General features: G+C 37.2%; 1 protein-coding gene across 6 annotated transcripts in view; it reads right to left on the bottom strand.

Annotated features, from left to right (window-relative positions):
• Positions 1-12,757, bottom strand: part of LOC142526344 (ribulose-1,5 bisphosphate carboxylase/oxygenase large subunit N-methyltransferase, chloroplastic) — a 30,474-nt gene extending 17,717 nt beyond the window's left edge. Inside the window, exons 1-7 of one of the 6 annotated variants that reach the window (XM_075630669.1) lie at positions 12,348-12,757; positions 12,212-12,275; positions 12,011-12,121; positions 11,839-11,898; positions 4,713-4,820; positions 3,586-3,655; positions 2,581-2,722 (exon numbers count right to left, since the gene is read on the bottom strand). In XM_075630669.1, the coding sequence (XP_075486784.1) occupies positions 2,581-2,722; positions 3,586-3,655; positions 4,713-4,820; positions 11,839-11,898; positions 12,011-12,121; positions 12,212-12,275; positions 12,348-12,637 (845 nt within the window). In that variant the 5' untranslated portion in view covers positions 12,638-12,757. The remainder of the gene's footprint in view (positions 1-2,580; positions 2,723-3,585; positions 3,656-4,712; positions 4,821-11,838; positions 11,899-12,010; positions 12,122-12,211; positions 12,276-12,347) is intronic. The other 5 variants (XM_075630668.1, XM_075630670.1, XM_075630671.1 and 2 more) reach the window with 5 other exon arrangements.
• Positions 12,758-16,980: the final 4,223 nt, after the last annotated feature.

Raw genomic sequence — 16,980 nt, forward strand, 5'->3', positions numbered from 1 at the left:
CTTTGGTGAATGATCATTTGCTCTTGTAAAAACTTGCCAAGTATATTGATAAAGTAATCCCGCCCGTTATCACTCCGAAAAATTTTGATCCTAGTGTGGAATTGAATCTGAATCATTTGGAAAAAAATTTGAAATATGACCCCTGCATCAGACTTATCTTTCAAAAAGAAAACCCAAGACAGAAGTAAATGATCATCGATAAAAGATACAAACCAACGTTCAACAGTAAGTGTTTGTACTTTGCATGGGCCCCAAACGTCACTGTGAATCATTGTAAATGGCGAGGACTTTTTATAAGGTTGAGATGAAAAAGTAGCTCGATGATGTTTGGCTAACTCAAAATATTCAAAATGCAAAGTAGAAAAAATTTTATTTATAAACTTGGAAACAATTTTTTCAAATAAATAAAGTTCGGATGACCTAACCGACTATACCATAATAAAATATAATCAACACTTGAGTAGGGAAGAGAATTGAGATACTAGTCTCGATCATGTCGACCAAAGAAAGAGTTGTCAGTAAGAAAGTAGAGGCTGTCATCTTATTTAGCATTGCCAGTCCTCGAGGCAAGGCCCTGAAATTCATAATGAGAGGACAAAAATATGACAGGACACGTAAGATTAAGGGTGGATGAGTTTGCTGATTGACAAGAGATTATACGATAAAGGGGGAACGTGTAACACATTTGTAAGAGTCAAAGAAGAGGAAATAACAACAGTTCATTTCCCTACAACAGATGCAACAAAGCCATCAGCAAGTTTAACTTTTTGGTTTCCTGTACACGGGACATATGTGGAGAACACTTGCAATGAACCAGTCATATGATTTGTTGCTCCGGAATCTAGAATCCATAAACTGTTAGTGGTCGAATTAGCAACATTTGCACAAGGATAAATACCTGTATGGGCCAAGGAACATAAGGGCTTGGATTTATCATGTCTAGAATCAAACAATTGGAATAGTTGCTCTAACTGATCCTTGGTGAAGGGAAGAAAATATGAAGAGGGTCAGAGCATTCCAAAATCTTCACCACCTGCTTGAAGAGCTCGACCACTAGTATCCGATCTATTGGTGCCAAATTTTTTCTTAAGATAGGCTGGTTTCCCATGTATTCTCTAGCATGTTTCTATAGTGTGCCATGGCTTTTTGCACTTCTCGCAAAATGGTCACCCATCAAAACCTGTCTCTCGGCTCACAAGGGCCGAACCTTCAGACAACATGGTGTGTTCAGAATGTTTCAGCATCACTTGGCGTGCTTCGAGTTTCTTCTGGCCAGACCTCGGAAAACACTTCCTGAAGGCTGGTCAGAGGTTTTCACCCAAGTACACGTCCTCGAACCTCATCCAGATCTTTGTTTAATCCCGCAAGGAAGACAAACTTCCTGAGTCGGTCTAGTTTTGCCTTGTAGCGGGTGCAGTCCTTGCTACTCTCCCACTCATCTGCATCAAGGAGGTCCAATTCTTGTCATAGAACTATCGACTTGTTATAGTAAGGTGTGACGTCTTTGTTACCTTGTTGCATATGCCATACCCGAGAACATGAATGGTATACCGACTGCTGGCTACATCGAGTTGATCAATCATGCAGTGACCAATGAATTCTCGAAACGCCATTGCTGGTATCTCGGGTCAGTGGAACCCGAGACTTTCACTTTGTTGTTCACGAATCCTAGCTTTCCTTTTCCATCAATCACAAGCCGGACGGATTGTACCCACTCCGAGTAATTTTTCCCATTCAATTTGTGGATCGTTATTTGAAGAGAAGAATCTGGGGGCGTGACATGCGATTGGGTTCCAATGTCACTGCTTGAACTGGCGCCTTCACTACTAGAACCAGTGCCGACCATGGCTGCTTTGAAATTCATGGCCGATTCTAACCTAGACGCTCTGATACCATATAGAACAATATGGCAGGCCAAGAATATATGGAGAAATAATTCACCAATTCTTATTCTTTAAAGTCATGGATTAGTACATTTTATATAGATCAAATGAGTAAAATCAAATCCCACTAAATCTAGGAAATACCCTGTCATACCAATAATATAAGATCTTAGTTCAAAATTGAGCCTATCAAATCCTAACTATTTCGACATAGATAGTTGAGTTGCACGTTTAGCGGTGTTCTGCTTTTGCAGGTGGTTGGTAGTAAGCTGAATCATGGTCACCTGTTTTCATGACTCAGATACTCAACATTTCGCTCCTCTTCTCAATAAGTTATTTTTAGTCAGCTATTCAGAAATCTGTATCTGGTTTTGGAATTTTGGAAATTTACAAGTCACGTAAATTGAACAATGATTGATAAGTAACCAAATGGCGAGATTCAGCTAAGTTAAGACACAATTGATAAAAGATTTGTTTGATATTATTTTGGTAATCTGTACATTACGCAGGCTTCATATTCTTTAGGGTGTGGCTCTGTCCACACTCTCATCTTAGAGAGTTTAGAAGAGTGGCAAAACTTGTGATCAATGATCAAATATTTCTGGTTCCACAAATAATGACAATCTTTCGTGTAACTAGCAGAAGAATCATTCATCATTGATGAACTTGAGATAGAAGGTTTATGAGCAGTTCTCACTTGCAATGGTGGCAAGGAGATGATGCGCTTTGCGGTAGCTTGCTGCAGAATCCTATTGAATCCAAATCACAGGTCACTCTTTCTCTAACAAGGCATGTTCTAAACCAAGGACCGAAGCCCAAGGTCTTATACCAGTGATGTCCTGTGTTTCAAAATTGTGTTTGACATAGTTACATGAAACAGCAAGACACAAATATGCCCACTTACATTGGAAGGATTGAGTCATTTTAAAGAAAAAATCAGTTCACTGGTGTCCACCGTAACCGGTACTGACAAACATGAGGATAGAGAAAGCTTTGAATGGTTTATAATTACTTTGTTTCCGTTATGACTTGAAAATGTCATTTTGAGGCCCCTTATGTTCTCAATAGTCACAGAGATTTTCAACTAGTTTGAGTAAATTTTGTTATTTAGCTCCTATGCTTATTCCAGGATCCTAGATAATATTCTTAAAGACACTTAAAGAAAACATCAGCACATGAAGAGTTGACATGTAGAAAATCAATTCTGTTCAACTACAATCAGATACATTATTATGTTGTGCCTGAATAAGTTCCTGAAAAAGTACTCTCAACAAAATGTCAAAAATCTCTCATGTGGCCAACTAGCATCTTGCTCTTCAACATAACATTTTATCATTACCTCAACAATTAACCTCTGTTATGTTTCTGCCATCAGCATTATCACTCCATGGAGACACAAACAAAGGCATAGCAACAGATAAACACTACCTTACAGTTCAATATAAATAAGCCGAACTTCTGAGTTATGACATGATTATTATACATGCAGGGGTAGAAATGTTTATTGATTTTAGGTATGGTAGAGTGCTTTCAAAAGATTTCAAGAATTTTTTGTGAGGCCATTTTGGCGTCGGCGTGCAGCTCAAGAAAGGAATATGTTAGAACCAAAGAAAACAGGACTAAACTTATCAAAGATGCACATCCCGCTACTCCTATGCATGTCTTTTGGAGCAGTGGAAATCCATGAAATTAAAAATCTCACCTAATCCATACGCATATGCGAACTCTTGTAGTGTGATATCTTGAACACCATAATGAAATCCATCAAAAGTCTGCAAGTAAAACTGTCAAACGTATACAGAGAAAAACATATTTCTTATTCTCTGAATAATGAGGTTTACAAAGATATATATACACAATAACTTGGAGCTAAATTAGGAAGATCTAATATCTAATCTTAGAGAATATTTCCTCAATCTAAATCCCACAAAATCTGTGATATATATTGGCTAAATAATTACAATTATACACATAATCCTATTTTTATTTTGAAAGTGATTTTACCACTCTCCCACAATGTGGACTCAATTATACTGGGACTAGACCAAATGGGACAGAAGAGGCACAAACCTCCTATATCTCGAAATAACCGGAAGAATCTAATTGGGAGAGGGATTAAATAGAGGAATTTCTTAGGAGACATTCATTCATTTATTCCATTGTTAAGGCTAGCTTGTGCTAGGGCCAAGAGTTATTCTCTTTTTGAAGGGAAAAAACCCTTGGCTGAGTAAAAATACTCAGATTATCAGATTGAATTTAGATTTCTATCTGAGCTTGAGTCGCTTGGAAATATAGTTCCTAACATACAGAAAACGAAACCCAGGAAAAATGAAAAACGGATTAACATATGAACAGAAAAAGAAAATGTTGTGATCTCATTCGTAGCCTTATCTCTGTCGTCGGGTATATATATTATGCTCAAATTTGATGATACCATCGTTATAAAAAACAACAATATTTTGGACGCACAAGTGATTTTTGTAACTAAAATTAATTAAGAGGACAACATAAAAAAGTCATCAAATAAGTTGTGCGCACAATCATCAATTAACAATGTTCAGTCAACATTGCTAGTTACCACATATTACTAATTAAGATCCAGAGTGTCTTGGATTATCATAACTCACTTAACAGAGCAAATTTAATTGTTCTAGTGAAACGTTTCACTTTCACAACGGATTATTGAACGGTCACTAGATTCAAAGAGTACTACTAACGTTTTCATCAACCATAGAGCTGTTGCTCAAGAAATCATAAACAAAACACTGTGAAGCTATTGGGGGAGCTATCAGATAATAATCAATATTGCACCATAAACGAAAAACTAACAGCTTTAATGGCAGTGAAGTCCTTTCCAATTTGAGTTTTTTGTTTGAGTGTTTCTCTGTATAAAGCACTGGGCTGAATCATTTCTAGCTCATCATTACTCCAGAATACCTACATTTAAAAATAAAATGATGTTCAAAAGTATCAATAAAAGCATGCTCGTTAACCAGAGTCAGAATCACAACAGCCCAAGAATTATCTTTAGACTCAACTATGAAGAATTTGGAGTTCCATTATTTTCCAACAAGCAGTAGAGAAACACCAACTTATATTATCTGAGTTAAATATAAAGAGGAACAAAAATGATTGAGTTTCTTGGGACAAAAGGATCAAAAGTTCTAAACTGATGATTTTAAATGGACATTCGTCTTCCTAAGATTCACTCGCATCAAATGCATGTTATGCACCTTGCCTTTGAGTAACAAATAACAATAGCTTTGAAATATTGAAAAGACATAGTACAACTATACGGAAGTTCTCTCGTTAAGAATACCAAAACCATAGCAGGAAGAGTGATCAACTGTTGAAAAATTGAGACAAAGGAACTGCTGTTATGGACCATGCAGAAGAAGAAATACAGGAAGAAGTAGATTGCATTTTCTTTATATAACTACTTATCTGGTTGGAAACATGTGGTTTGATAAGTTTGTTATCATTTTTTTTTTTTTTGCCTTAGAAAGCTCCAGAATACACCAATAATGGTGAAGGAACGCACCAATTTTAAAAGAGAATTTTGTGGGATACTGGAAACCCGACCTCTCTTCACACCCACAAAATATGATGGTTTGAAAGAGTTCAACGTCTTGGAAATTTTGCAGAAATCCAACCATCTTTTATTCAAATTAATGTAAGCCAATGAAGATTAAATTAAACCTTCAGATGAATACCATATTGAATAATAAAGTTAGAATAAATTTTTGTGACTCCTCCCACAAAACATGCAGATACGCCAAAGATCACCCGCTAACTACAAGTGCATACCAATTGAAAACTGAAAACTCCAATGAGAAGAACTGCTTTTTGTCATCCGTTAAACCATACGGGAAGGAAATACCCTCAAAATACACCACCACAATGAGGCCAAAAAACAATTAATGCAATTTAAGGCCACAGCCATAGCTGAGACCACCATAGAAAAACTTTATATTCTCCAGATTCATTGCCGTAATCCTCCAATGGGTTTTTGTTACAGATCTAAGTGTATTGAGGCAGAATAATATGGGCCCTATGTACTAGATTTAGGCTCAAGAGTTTCAAGTAATAGTAAATCTTGTAATGATCTGAATCCTTATTTGATTAAATTAATAATTAAGACATGATTAAAGAGTTGTTAATTAAGCATTATTAAAGAATTCATTAATTGAAGATCAACATGTTGAGATCCACTGAATTTAAAGTGGACCACTAAATGTACATCAGATTACATTATCCCGATAAATCCAACTAGAAGAATGAGATTATAACACGTGGCAGATAAGATCTTCTAAACTGGACCGGATGCAGCCTATAAATGGGAACTAATTTCAGTCGTTTCCAACACCGCTTTTCCTCAGCTACTCTCTCTCGAGTTTTAGCCATATACCTTTGGTTTTCTAGCAAGTTTCTAGGTCAGTTAGTGTCCGGAAGCTTCGAAGCTAGTGTTGACTCGAGGAGGGGTCGGTGAACAGGGACATACAGATCGAGACGTCATCAGTGGGCTGACGAAACGCGTGTATATCCTAAAGCCTTAATTTAAGGATCATTAGGACTAACTTTGAAGCGTGTTTAGTGATTCTTGATCTGGTATGACAGTAATTTCAAAATGTTGATATTGTCTAGGTTCATAATTGTAAACTTTATGTCAGATTATTTTAGTGAAGTGCGTGATGTATTCATTGAGATATCCAAGCGTAGTATAGACACTTATATGTTGCATATTTATCTGTTGCATGATACATGTTTTACTGCTTTGACATATTATTCATGACATATCACGTTGGATCTGATATCTTTTAAGATATACCACTTTTGTTGGGGTCGCTCAGCCCTGTTCTGTATTGTTGACGGTTGGGTATCGAGAGCTACAGTGTCCGACAGGACCCGCGAGCTGTGATGACCCTGGACATTGTATTCACATTTTCATGAAGAGTATGGAAGCCAAAACATGTCTAGGGAAGATCAGAGACTACACACTCAGACGTCTCTAGATTGAACATGAGATTCTTGACTTGAACCTCGATATCTGAGCGTATTGCATTTCACATGCATCGTATCAGTTTGTATACTCTTACATTCTTATATTGGGTGATTGTCGCTCATGTCCTTGTTTTCATTTTGGACACCTCATTCCACTAGATAGGTCTTAGGTTGGACGGTTCAGACGGCCAGAGCAGTGGCTAGACCAGTTGGGTTTTCGGTGGTGATCCGTCGTGGAGGTTTTATTTTGTTTCTTGTATTCTCCTGCATGATTATGATTTCGATTTCATTGTATTAATGATTAAAACTGAGATTATTGTTTTGTTTTCATTTAGGTTGTAAGATGATTAAGTTATTTGGTTTCCACTGTTTAATTGTAGTTATCAAGTTTAATTATGCATGCTTATTAGTTTGTTTAGTGGCTCGGGTAAAGGGGCAACAAATCTAGACGTAGGGAAAAGTAAATAAAATGTGAGGCAAGTGAGGAGGACATTCATTCAGTTATTTTCTTGAGTGTTTTTTTCTCTAGCTTAGGCTAGAGAACTTACTGGCAGTTTGCTAGGGATTTTGTGAGAACCCAAAATTTTGGGAGTGCAATTTTGGAAATATAGACATGTATAAAAATTTATTTTCGAGTTATAATAAATTCGAAAATATTAAATAATACATGGTATTGGAGATTCCAAGCCAATAAATACATGAAATTCAAAATCCAGTGCAAATCATTTATTAATTTCAATTAAGACTGGATATCAATCAACTTTAGAAGGAAATATTGCATACAAGGCAGCTTTCTCAACAAGGAAGCTAGCAAATTTGCAATACAGTCCAGATACATCACGAACATGTACCAGAAAGCAGTCTACGTTCATCCATCCAATCCAGATGCCATAAATTCAAAAATTTCAATGTATATACACGAAATCTTATTAATTATGGCTCGATTTTAAGTATAGAATAGATATCTCAAATTATGGAATGATTATCTCGAAATTTTGGAAGGAATATCAACCGAATTATTATAAGATTTTCACCACCCCCATATAAATACCAACCCATTTCATTCGAAAGCTTCACACCTCAAATTCGAAATTTCTCTCTTGAATATTCGAAACTCTCCTCTCTGATTTCTGCCGAGTAGCGAAGCTCTGCCGCAATCCGGACCGAGAAAAAAGTTCGATCAACCAACGCAGCAACCCTCCACGTTGTGTTTTAGCCTTCAAAATACGGTAAGTGGGTTTTTACTATATTATAATTTGCACACTTGTCCTTCGTGAGTGGGCTTTTGTTATGTATATATTCTTTCGTAAGTGAGTTTTTGTTTGCCACACTTGTTCTTCGTAAGTGGGGTTGTTTAAAAATATGTTGCGTATGAATTATTTCGTTTTTGAAAGTTCGTTCGAGCATAATTCTTTGTTCATGATATGTTTTCTTCAAGATTTGTCAAATTATATGTTCAAAGCACTGTTAGGATTCGATTGGATATGGGAAAGGATTTCCGAACTATGACCCTTATACGGTGGGATGGTAACCGCTGTACGGCCTCACTCCATAGAGGATTAACATATTGGACATAACCTTAGAGGATTAACATATAGGAGACTGGTATCAGGAAACCATGGAAATGAAATAACTTTCAGTGCTATGTGAAACGAATATGTTATACGAGCATGATATGTTACGATAATGAAGTATGAATATCCGTTATGATTCGTGTTATGAAATGCTATGTACAATTTGAATTCAAGTATATGTATTTGTTGTTATATGTCTCGAACGGCCCCACTTGACTTGCTGAGTATTTCCCAAAATACTCACCCTTTACTTCCTCCCTACCAAGATAAGAACGAAGAACAAATGGATGAAAATGAGCATGACCAATTTTGGGGATGGTAGAAGATCCCGAGTTATCCCATAAGTTTTAAAGTTTAGTTTATGTTTATCGCATAGTAATAAAAGGAGCAGCCAGGCGCGCCTCGACCCAGGCGCGCCTCTGCTGAAAGGCGCGCGCTTGTGCGCCTGTACCAATAAAGCCATTTATGATACGATTCTATACATATAATTAAAGCCCAATAAATTTTAAAGCCCAATTACAAACAAAATCCCTATTTTATGTTTTAAAAAGCCCTGCATGTGTCCGTTTTTCTCCCTAGCGACCTCTCAATTTCTCTCTGTGTATACGACTTTGCGTGCAGCACTGCAGCGGCCTTTCTCTAGTCTCTACGTCTCAATTCTCAAATTTTTTCTGGTTCTGTCATCTGCGTCTTACGTCTTGCGTGCAGCACTGCAGCGGCCTTTCTCTAGTCTCAACGTCTAAATATACTATGATGCACTTACAACTTAATAATGAATTTTAGATGATTGGAGTTTGTTTTTTTGTTATGATTTATGCTACATTATCTGTTAATTGATTTTTATTTATATTATTTGTTATTTTTGTGAAAAGTATTTAATTTAAATAGAATAAAATAATTTATATATGTTGAATTTTAAAATTTGTGTCCAATGCGCTTTACTTCGATAAAGCGTGCGCTTCGCCTCGCGCCTCAGGCCCCAAGGCACCCTAGCGCTTTAGTGCGCCTTGCGCCCCAAATAACTATGGTTTATCGCTTCCGCATATTTTTTTATTTAAGTTGTAAAGACGACGATTTTATGATTTTGTGAATAATAGATTGGTTTTGGTTTATACTGTGCTACGAGGCTTGTTGTTTTCAATTGTGTGGTTGTAAAACAACGGTAATGTCGACTAACCCCGGTCCCGGGGCGTGACAGATTTGTTAACATAGTTTATCTCTAGTAAATCATTGCAATTCCATTTGCAATATAATTTTAGTTCTATAATTGTGGTTGCGACAATTGGTCCGACCTTTCGGATGTCGATCGGAAGGGAAGAAGAGATGGCAACCACAGAGCTGGACATGAGAATTGATGCCTTGGAAGATAAGATGTTGAATATGGCAGAAGATAAGGTACGATGGTGTTGAAATTACATGAGACTATAATATCAATGACCAAGGCGATGAAAAAATTTCCATGTCTCGTGGATTTGGAGGAGCCGTCCTTGGAAATATTGGGTACGTGTGCAGCTAAGAGGGAAGAGAATGAGTTTAAGAACCAAATTGTAGGTAAATCTGACAGAAATGCTTACGAGAGAGGAGAAAGAGAAATCAAACTGGCAAACTGTCAAGGAGGAAAACTTGTTGATCGAAAAGCAATTGCAACGTGATGATGAATCAGATAAATCTGGACTTTCTAGCTTTGTTCCAGAAAAGCTTTATTACTTCTTTGGCATAAAGAGTGGAGGATATCAGTTTGAAGATATGAACATCATCTCTATGGGTGGAATTGGATATGCATCTGCAGATTCCATTGATTTCATCCTTGTAGCACGAAACATCCACTCGAACATAAACAAACTTGTTTCATCAAAAATAAGCCTAGAACGATCCACGCGCTTATGGAAGCTCCTACTTGTATTGGGATCTGTTTGCAAGTCATCATCAAATTATTTGTGTTCATCGGATAGTGCTTAAGATCCAAGGATTCATGTGGAAGGATAAGAAACCACCAGATAAGGCGATACGTTCATGGGCATGTCTATGGGCTAGTTGTCATAGACGAAATTGGGCCCAAAGAAACGATAAAGACTCATAAACTAAATGGGTATATCACCTTGTGTCAAATAGTAGGAGGCAGACAAAGGAACGCGAAAACAGCATGGAAGGGAATTCCCGTAGACAAGATGAGGAACGAGGATTGTAATGAAGGTTTGGTTTTTCTAGGTTATGAGATTGAGCCAACTATTATGCATGAGCGCTTGTGTATACGTTCATACTTGTTGCTCAAACAGAGATGGAACAATGATTTGTGTTTTATGATTACTTATTTGAATTCAAGTTACCACCTCGGGTGCATGATAATCAGGGACTGCCATCAAGGCTGGAAAATTGGCCCATCACCAGTTAGGGCATCGATTTGTGAAAGCTTGACCATTTCAAAAGAGCACAAGAAAGAATTGAACTTTGCTATTGCAACTCAAGCTCTGGTTCGATCATATTTTGAGGTCATGAAGGTGGTAGAAAATATAAAGAAGAGTGGTTGCAGCTGAAATGAAAAATGACATGCACGGAAAGAGAGGGTTGAAGTATGAGTATCAAAATGGAAGAGAACTTTCTCTGGTGTCATTATTTACCACACAGAAACAGAGATGCTTTACTAGATGGTCCAGAAAGTGAAGACGCAGACTATGATGAACTAGAATTGGATGTTGAATAAAGTCATTATAACCAAGTGAGGGAAAAATAGGTGCTGAATACATAGAAAATCAAGTTCTAAAACTCTGCCTTGAGGAGAAGGCTGCTTTACAAGATGACGGTATTGTTATGGACATAAATGTATTGGGCCAAAATAATAAGGGCTCGAAGGTATTAGATTTAGGGCCAAGAGTTTGAAGTAATAGGAAGAATTTTGTCGTAGGGGAGAAGTAAAATAAAATTTGAGGCAAGAGAGGGGACATTCATTCGGTTATTTCCTTGACTGTTTTTTTTACTAGCTTAGACTAGGGAACTTACTGGCAGTTGGCTAGGGATTTGTTTACAGAGTTTATCTCTGGGAAATCATTTCAATTCCATTTGCAATATAATTTTAGTTCTTTAATTGTGGTTGCAACAGTTCTGTTAATAGTAGAAAAAAGAACCATGAACAAAAAGGAAGAAGGGGGAAACTGAACTCAAGAATTAGGGAGAAATAAAGTTATCTTCTTCCTGCAGTTCCTCATTCAGTTTGCTTTGACGGACGGTCATAGAAAAAAACCAGATAAATTGAAATGGCTGGGACTACAACATGATAAAAACTTGTATTTAAATCTATTTCGAGATGGCAGATACAAACCAGGTCAACTTCTAAAATAAAAACCTAAAATCCTAAAAGCTCACAAATAGATAAATGCAATCACCGTGCTGTGCATCTTCTCAGCTTTAGGTAGGCGACTAACATAAGGTGCCCATTCAGAATTCTGCGATACCAAAGGACGCAACATATCAAATCATTCTTTTTTTTAAAGTGCATATCCAATCGTTCGTAAATGAACACTCAGGAACACCATTCAAGTACAGTAGCTTAATCACCCGTGCCAACTTCTGCTCGAGCAAAATTAGCAAAGCAACTTTGGCAACATTACCAACTTTATCTCCCAGTAAGCAACTGATTTCTGGAGGGAGATTATCTGGGGCCATTTGCTGCAGAGTCAAAATACATAAATTAAGTTACCCTGATTTAAAACAACAACTACATTATCGAATTGTTGAGCAGAGTATACTGCAACATACCACACTATATGGAACCTTCAGAATGCAGTCCCCCGCTCTTATATAGTCAGATGCATACAATGATCTGCAATATGAAACTGAAGTTCAAGGACTGAAACAAGAACAAAATACAATTCAAATTTGGTGTTTCTGAGACCTTCCAAACGAGGATGTTCCAATGGCAAGTAGCGACGAAATCTCCCTCCCAGCCTTGCGCTCCAGCCAAGGTAGAAAATCATTGCACTCATCGTCTACACATAGTGATGCCTTGGATGGAGAAAGGGGAGTAAAATAATGGGTCGGTGTGGTAAAATTGCGGAAGAGAATGGAGAGTACAGGTAGTGGAGTTGGAATCCACGAGGTGTTTGTGATAGGAGCGCAGTGAAGAATCATGGCTGTTTTGCATATGAACTTTACATCGTTATATTTACATGTTGGAAAAGCCATCGGACACGAGGACCACTATGACAGCATAATCGATCCATGGAGCTCGAGTTTTGATGTGTTAGGGTAATTATAATCGGTTAATCGAAATCTCGGGTGGAAAAAATTATACAATTATGATCAAAATAATATCGGTATCCGATAAAGTCATGTTTGGGTCGAGTTCTGTTGTGTTAGGGTACTTATAATCAGGTAATTGAAATATCGGATGGGAAAAAAATATTATTATGATCAAAATAATATTGGTACCTGGTAAACCCATGTTTTAAAAATATTTTAATGTCTTAATTTATAACCAAAAAATATAAATAAATATGTCTTCAAAATATATAACATAGGTTATCTATTAGTTACATTAGTTTGAATTAGTGAATAATTAGTGGGAAAGTAATTTTATATAAACAAAAAATACATGTTTATAAGGTTTATTGAATAGTCTTCTTACACGTCGTGAGACCGAGGGGTCGGTGAATTAAACTAAAAACAATAAGCCTCGTATAAAATAGTCAAAATCGGTCTAATTGATAAAAATTCAGTGTCTATACATATAAAAATGCAAATAATGCGGAAGCTGTTTCTTACAAAGGAAAGTGCAAAATGCAAAAACTAATACGAGTAACCGGAAATCTTGCAATCAAGAACTTGGTCTTCATATCTCTCGATTTCTTCATCAACCTCAGAATTGATCTTGTTTCATTTCTTCCACATGTTACTCATTATTATCTGGGGAGGGACGTAAGAGGGGTGGGCGTCTGGGAAAACACTTAGCAAGTGATGATCAATCGAATACCAGAATAATATATTATACATATCTTTAAAAATGATTTTTGAACATGACATAATTCAACATAACTGAATGAACAAAATGAAGAACTAATTGAAAAATTCTTATCAGATCAAAACATATTAGAACGGAAACTTATTAGATCTTATTAGACATAACACATTATAATGATCATGGGTTATCCTTGATCTTGGGCTCCCTCTGGGGTCTTCTCCTGTAAATGAGCTTCCTCATGGCATTTTTCCGCATCTAGGCTCCCTTTGGGGTTTTATCCCATAGGCAGGGCTCCATTTGGAGCCTTTTCCTTCACAGGATTTCCCGATGCACCATTATTTGAATCATATCATATAGCTTCAAACGAATCAGATCGAAGGGAACAACACAAAAATAAGCGAAGCGGAGAGACAAAATTGAAACAAATAGACGGAACAGAACGGATCGAAGCAGAACTCAGCAAAAGACAAATATAAGAACAAACGGTTTATACCAAAACATGTAGTATACGATCGAAATTTAAAACATAAGTAATCTTTAAAACATATATAAGCCCACTTACAATTGTTCAATGGGTAATTCGAAACTCACTTGAACTTGAACAAACACGAACTGTATATCGAACAAGCCTTAGACGGCACTTGGTCGAGCTTTTGGACAAAAATTTTCGAGCCTTTGGACAACGCCTTGAGTCTATTAAGTAGCAATTGGACGTGCCTAGAAGCTGAACACAATCGCCGCGACTTGCCTTCCTTCTTTTCCTTGGTATGGCTGAACTTGTGAGTGGTTTGGGAGAATTCTTCGATAACATTTCTTCAGCATGTAAGGCTGTTAGACATGTCAAAATGGGTTGGCGAAGCAGGCCAGCCCGCCATTAGGCGGGGCGGGGCGGGGCGAGCCTCTGAATGGTCAACCCAGCCCAACCCACTTTGGGCCGAGGGTTAGGCGGGCCGACCCGCTTATTTTTTAAGAAAAAAATGTTAAACATATTTCAGTCAAATAGTTTCATAAAATAATTAAAAACATTGAAATAAGAAATTAAGAAAGTATACAACATAATCCATAAAAAGTAAAGTGTTTAAATCAAACATGAAGATTGAGACATGGAAGAGAACATAAAGTCGAGGAAAGAGACGGTTGTAAATTTTAAAAAATATTGTGTCTTCAACAATACACATAATTAGCAAACCTCCGTCGGGTCCACAAAATTTCACTGAAACTCGTCTGACTTCAAACGAAACCACTCTTGGGTTCACAAACAACTGCTATGCTTAAAAATTATTTTAAGATTCATGAATAAAATTTACAAGAATTTCTTCCCTTTTGTTTTATTTATGTATATCTGTAAATTTCTCTTTTTCTATTTTCTTTATGTATATTTGTTGTAAGAGTAAATTATCAATAAATTTGTTCTAAGAGTAAATTATCAATATATTTGTTCCAAGACATGGAGGCGCATGAAACTTATTTCAATTTTTATATAAAACTTAAAACTTAAAAATATAAAATTTTATCCTAATTTGGCGGGCCAGCCCGCCCCGTTTGGACTCGACCCGTCTTGGCCCGCAACCCAAACGGGCTCAGCCCATTTGGCCCACCTCCAAACGGGCTGCTATTTTATCAACCCAACTCGTTAAATTTTTATAGCGGTGCGGGCCGGCCCGACGGGCCTAACCCAATTTGACAAATCTAAGAGCTGTATTTATAGGCTGAAAATGGCTACTGAACTCCAACCCATTCAGCCGAAATATGGCCTTCTAAGTGCCCAAGATCGATGGTCGAAGTTGCTTCCAAGTGGTCAAAGTTTATCCACAACCAAGGGTCACCTTGGTGCCCTCAATGGCCATTCCTTACATCTTAATTATGTCCAACTTCTAGCTCTTCCCATGGCTGAATTTTTTGTTCCTTTAAGACATGAATCAATGAGATTTCTTGAGATAAAATCTTCAACGCTCGTGGCTGCTCCCACTAAATCAATAAAATTTGTGGGTTTGCATACAGCTAAGGTCGACTGTATTCGACTGCTCAGACCTTCTTGAAAAGGTTCATCTTCAAAGTCTCGTCGGCCATGGTGGTTGAGACATAAGTTCCGAGGTCATTGAATTTTGATGTATACTCTATCACTATCATATCTGCAGTTTGCTTAAAGCTCTCAAATTCACTTAGTTTTTGCAAACGGAATTCTGCCATTAATACTGCTTCAAGAATTCTCTTCGAAATATCTGTCATGTAATATGTTCAGCATCAGCTAGGGCTGGTGAGATGGTTTCCCACCATTTGCATGCTCTGTCTTCGAGGAATGGCACTACCACTTCTACTTTGAGTTCTTCAAAGATTTCCAGTACATGAAGTTGGTTTTTCACATTCTTGAGCCAGTTGTGACTAACTTCTGGATCCAGGTTTCCATCATAGGTTGGGACTCGGTTTCTTAGAAAGGACTCATAGTGGTATTTAATTCCACGTGGATGAGGCTCCGGTGGTGGTTGGTTGGCATTGGCTTTTGGGTTCACAAACCCTTGTAGCGTTGCAACTACAATAGTTGCAATTGTCATCATGTCTCCTTGGCTAAGGTTAACTCTTGGTGGTGGGGGTGGAGGCAGATTCTCATTTTCCTCTCGTTGCGGTTGGCATGGCGTGAGTTACGATTGTTTCTTTGTTTTCTGCCTTCCATTTCCTATAAGCATAGAGTTTTCTATGTTGTTTATCAGAAATATATGATTTTAGTAAATTAGAAAGTAATTAAGGAATAACAAAAATATTTTTCATTAATATTTCAAAATACATATGGTCAAGTTGGTACATAGTAAAAGTGAGTAGCTCAATTGACCCTAATACAATCGATTCTTATTCTAGGGTTCCTATCCTAATTATCTAAGACTTCTCCATCTCTTATATCTCCAAAAACTTCTTCTTACACAGGATTCTTCTCGGGGTTTCCTTCGAGCTCTTCTTCTAGGTCCTCCACATTGATCATATTGTTCTATAGTTGATCGATATAATGTTCTAGAAGTGTGTTGTGGTCGTTTAGGGTGTTCACGTGTTCTTCAAGCTCTTGAATTGTTGATTGGTTTACTGGTTCATTGAGTTCGTGTTCTTCTATCTTTACCTGGAATCGGTAAATTGCCTTGTTAAGCTCGTGTTCTCGATCTTTGAGTGCCATAAACCTTCCTTGGGACACTTCAAACTTTTCCTTTGTGATTTCATGTTGTCGTTCAGCTTCCATGTGGTAAGTAGTATAGCGTCTAACTTCTTCACACAATCTCTTCTCTTCTTCTCGAGCTTGGTAAAGGTCATCTTCCAAGCATACATTATTCTCATCCAGTTGGTAGTTATCTCTTTGTAGTTGGAAGTTCCTTCCTTTAATGCCTTATATGCCGCATCCTTAATCCCGAGTGTTCTTGAAGTTCGCTGATGATAGCTTGGGCATCCATGTCCTATACCTAAGGAGGGTGAAAAAAATTTAAATTGTAGGTTTACATAATAGATTTTTATTCAAACAAGAATGACAGTTTTTATCTAAAAGGAAATATTACACTTTATTTCTTTTCATATCATATTTTTATTACAA

This window comes from Primulina tabacum, chromosome 15 (assembly GCF_025594145.1).
Source record: "Primulina tabacum isolate GXHZ01 chromosome 15, ASM2559414v2, whole genome shotgun sequence".
Classification (NCBI taxonomy): Eukaryota; Viridiplantae; Streptophyta; class Magnoliopsida; order Lamiales; family Gesneriaceae; genus Primulina; species Primulina tabacum.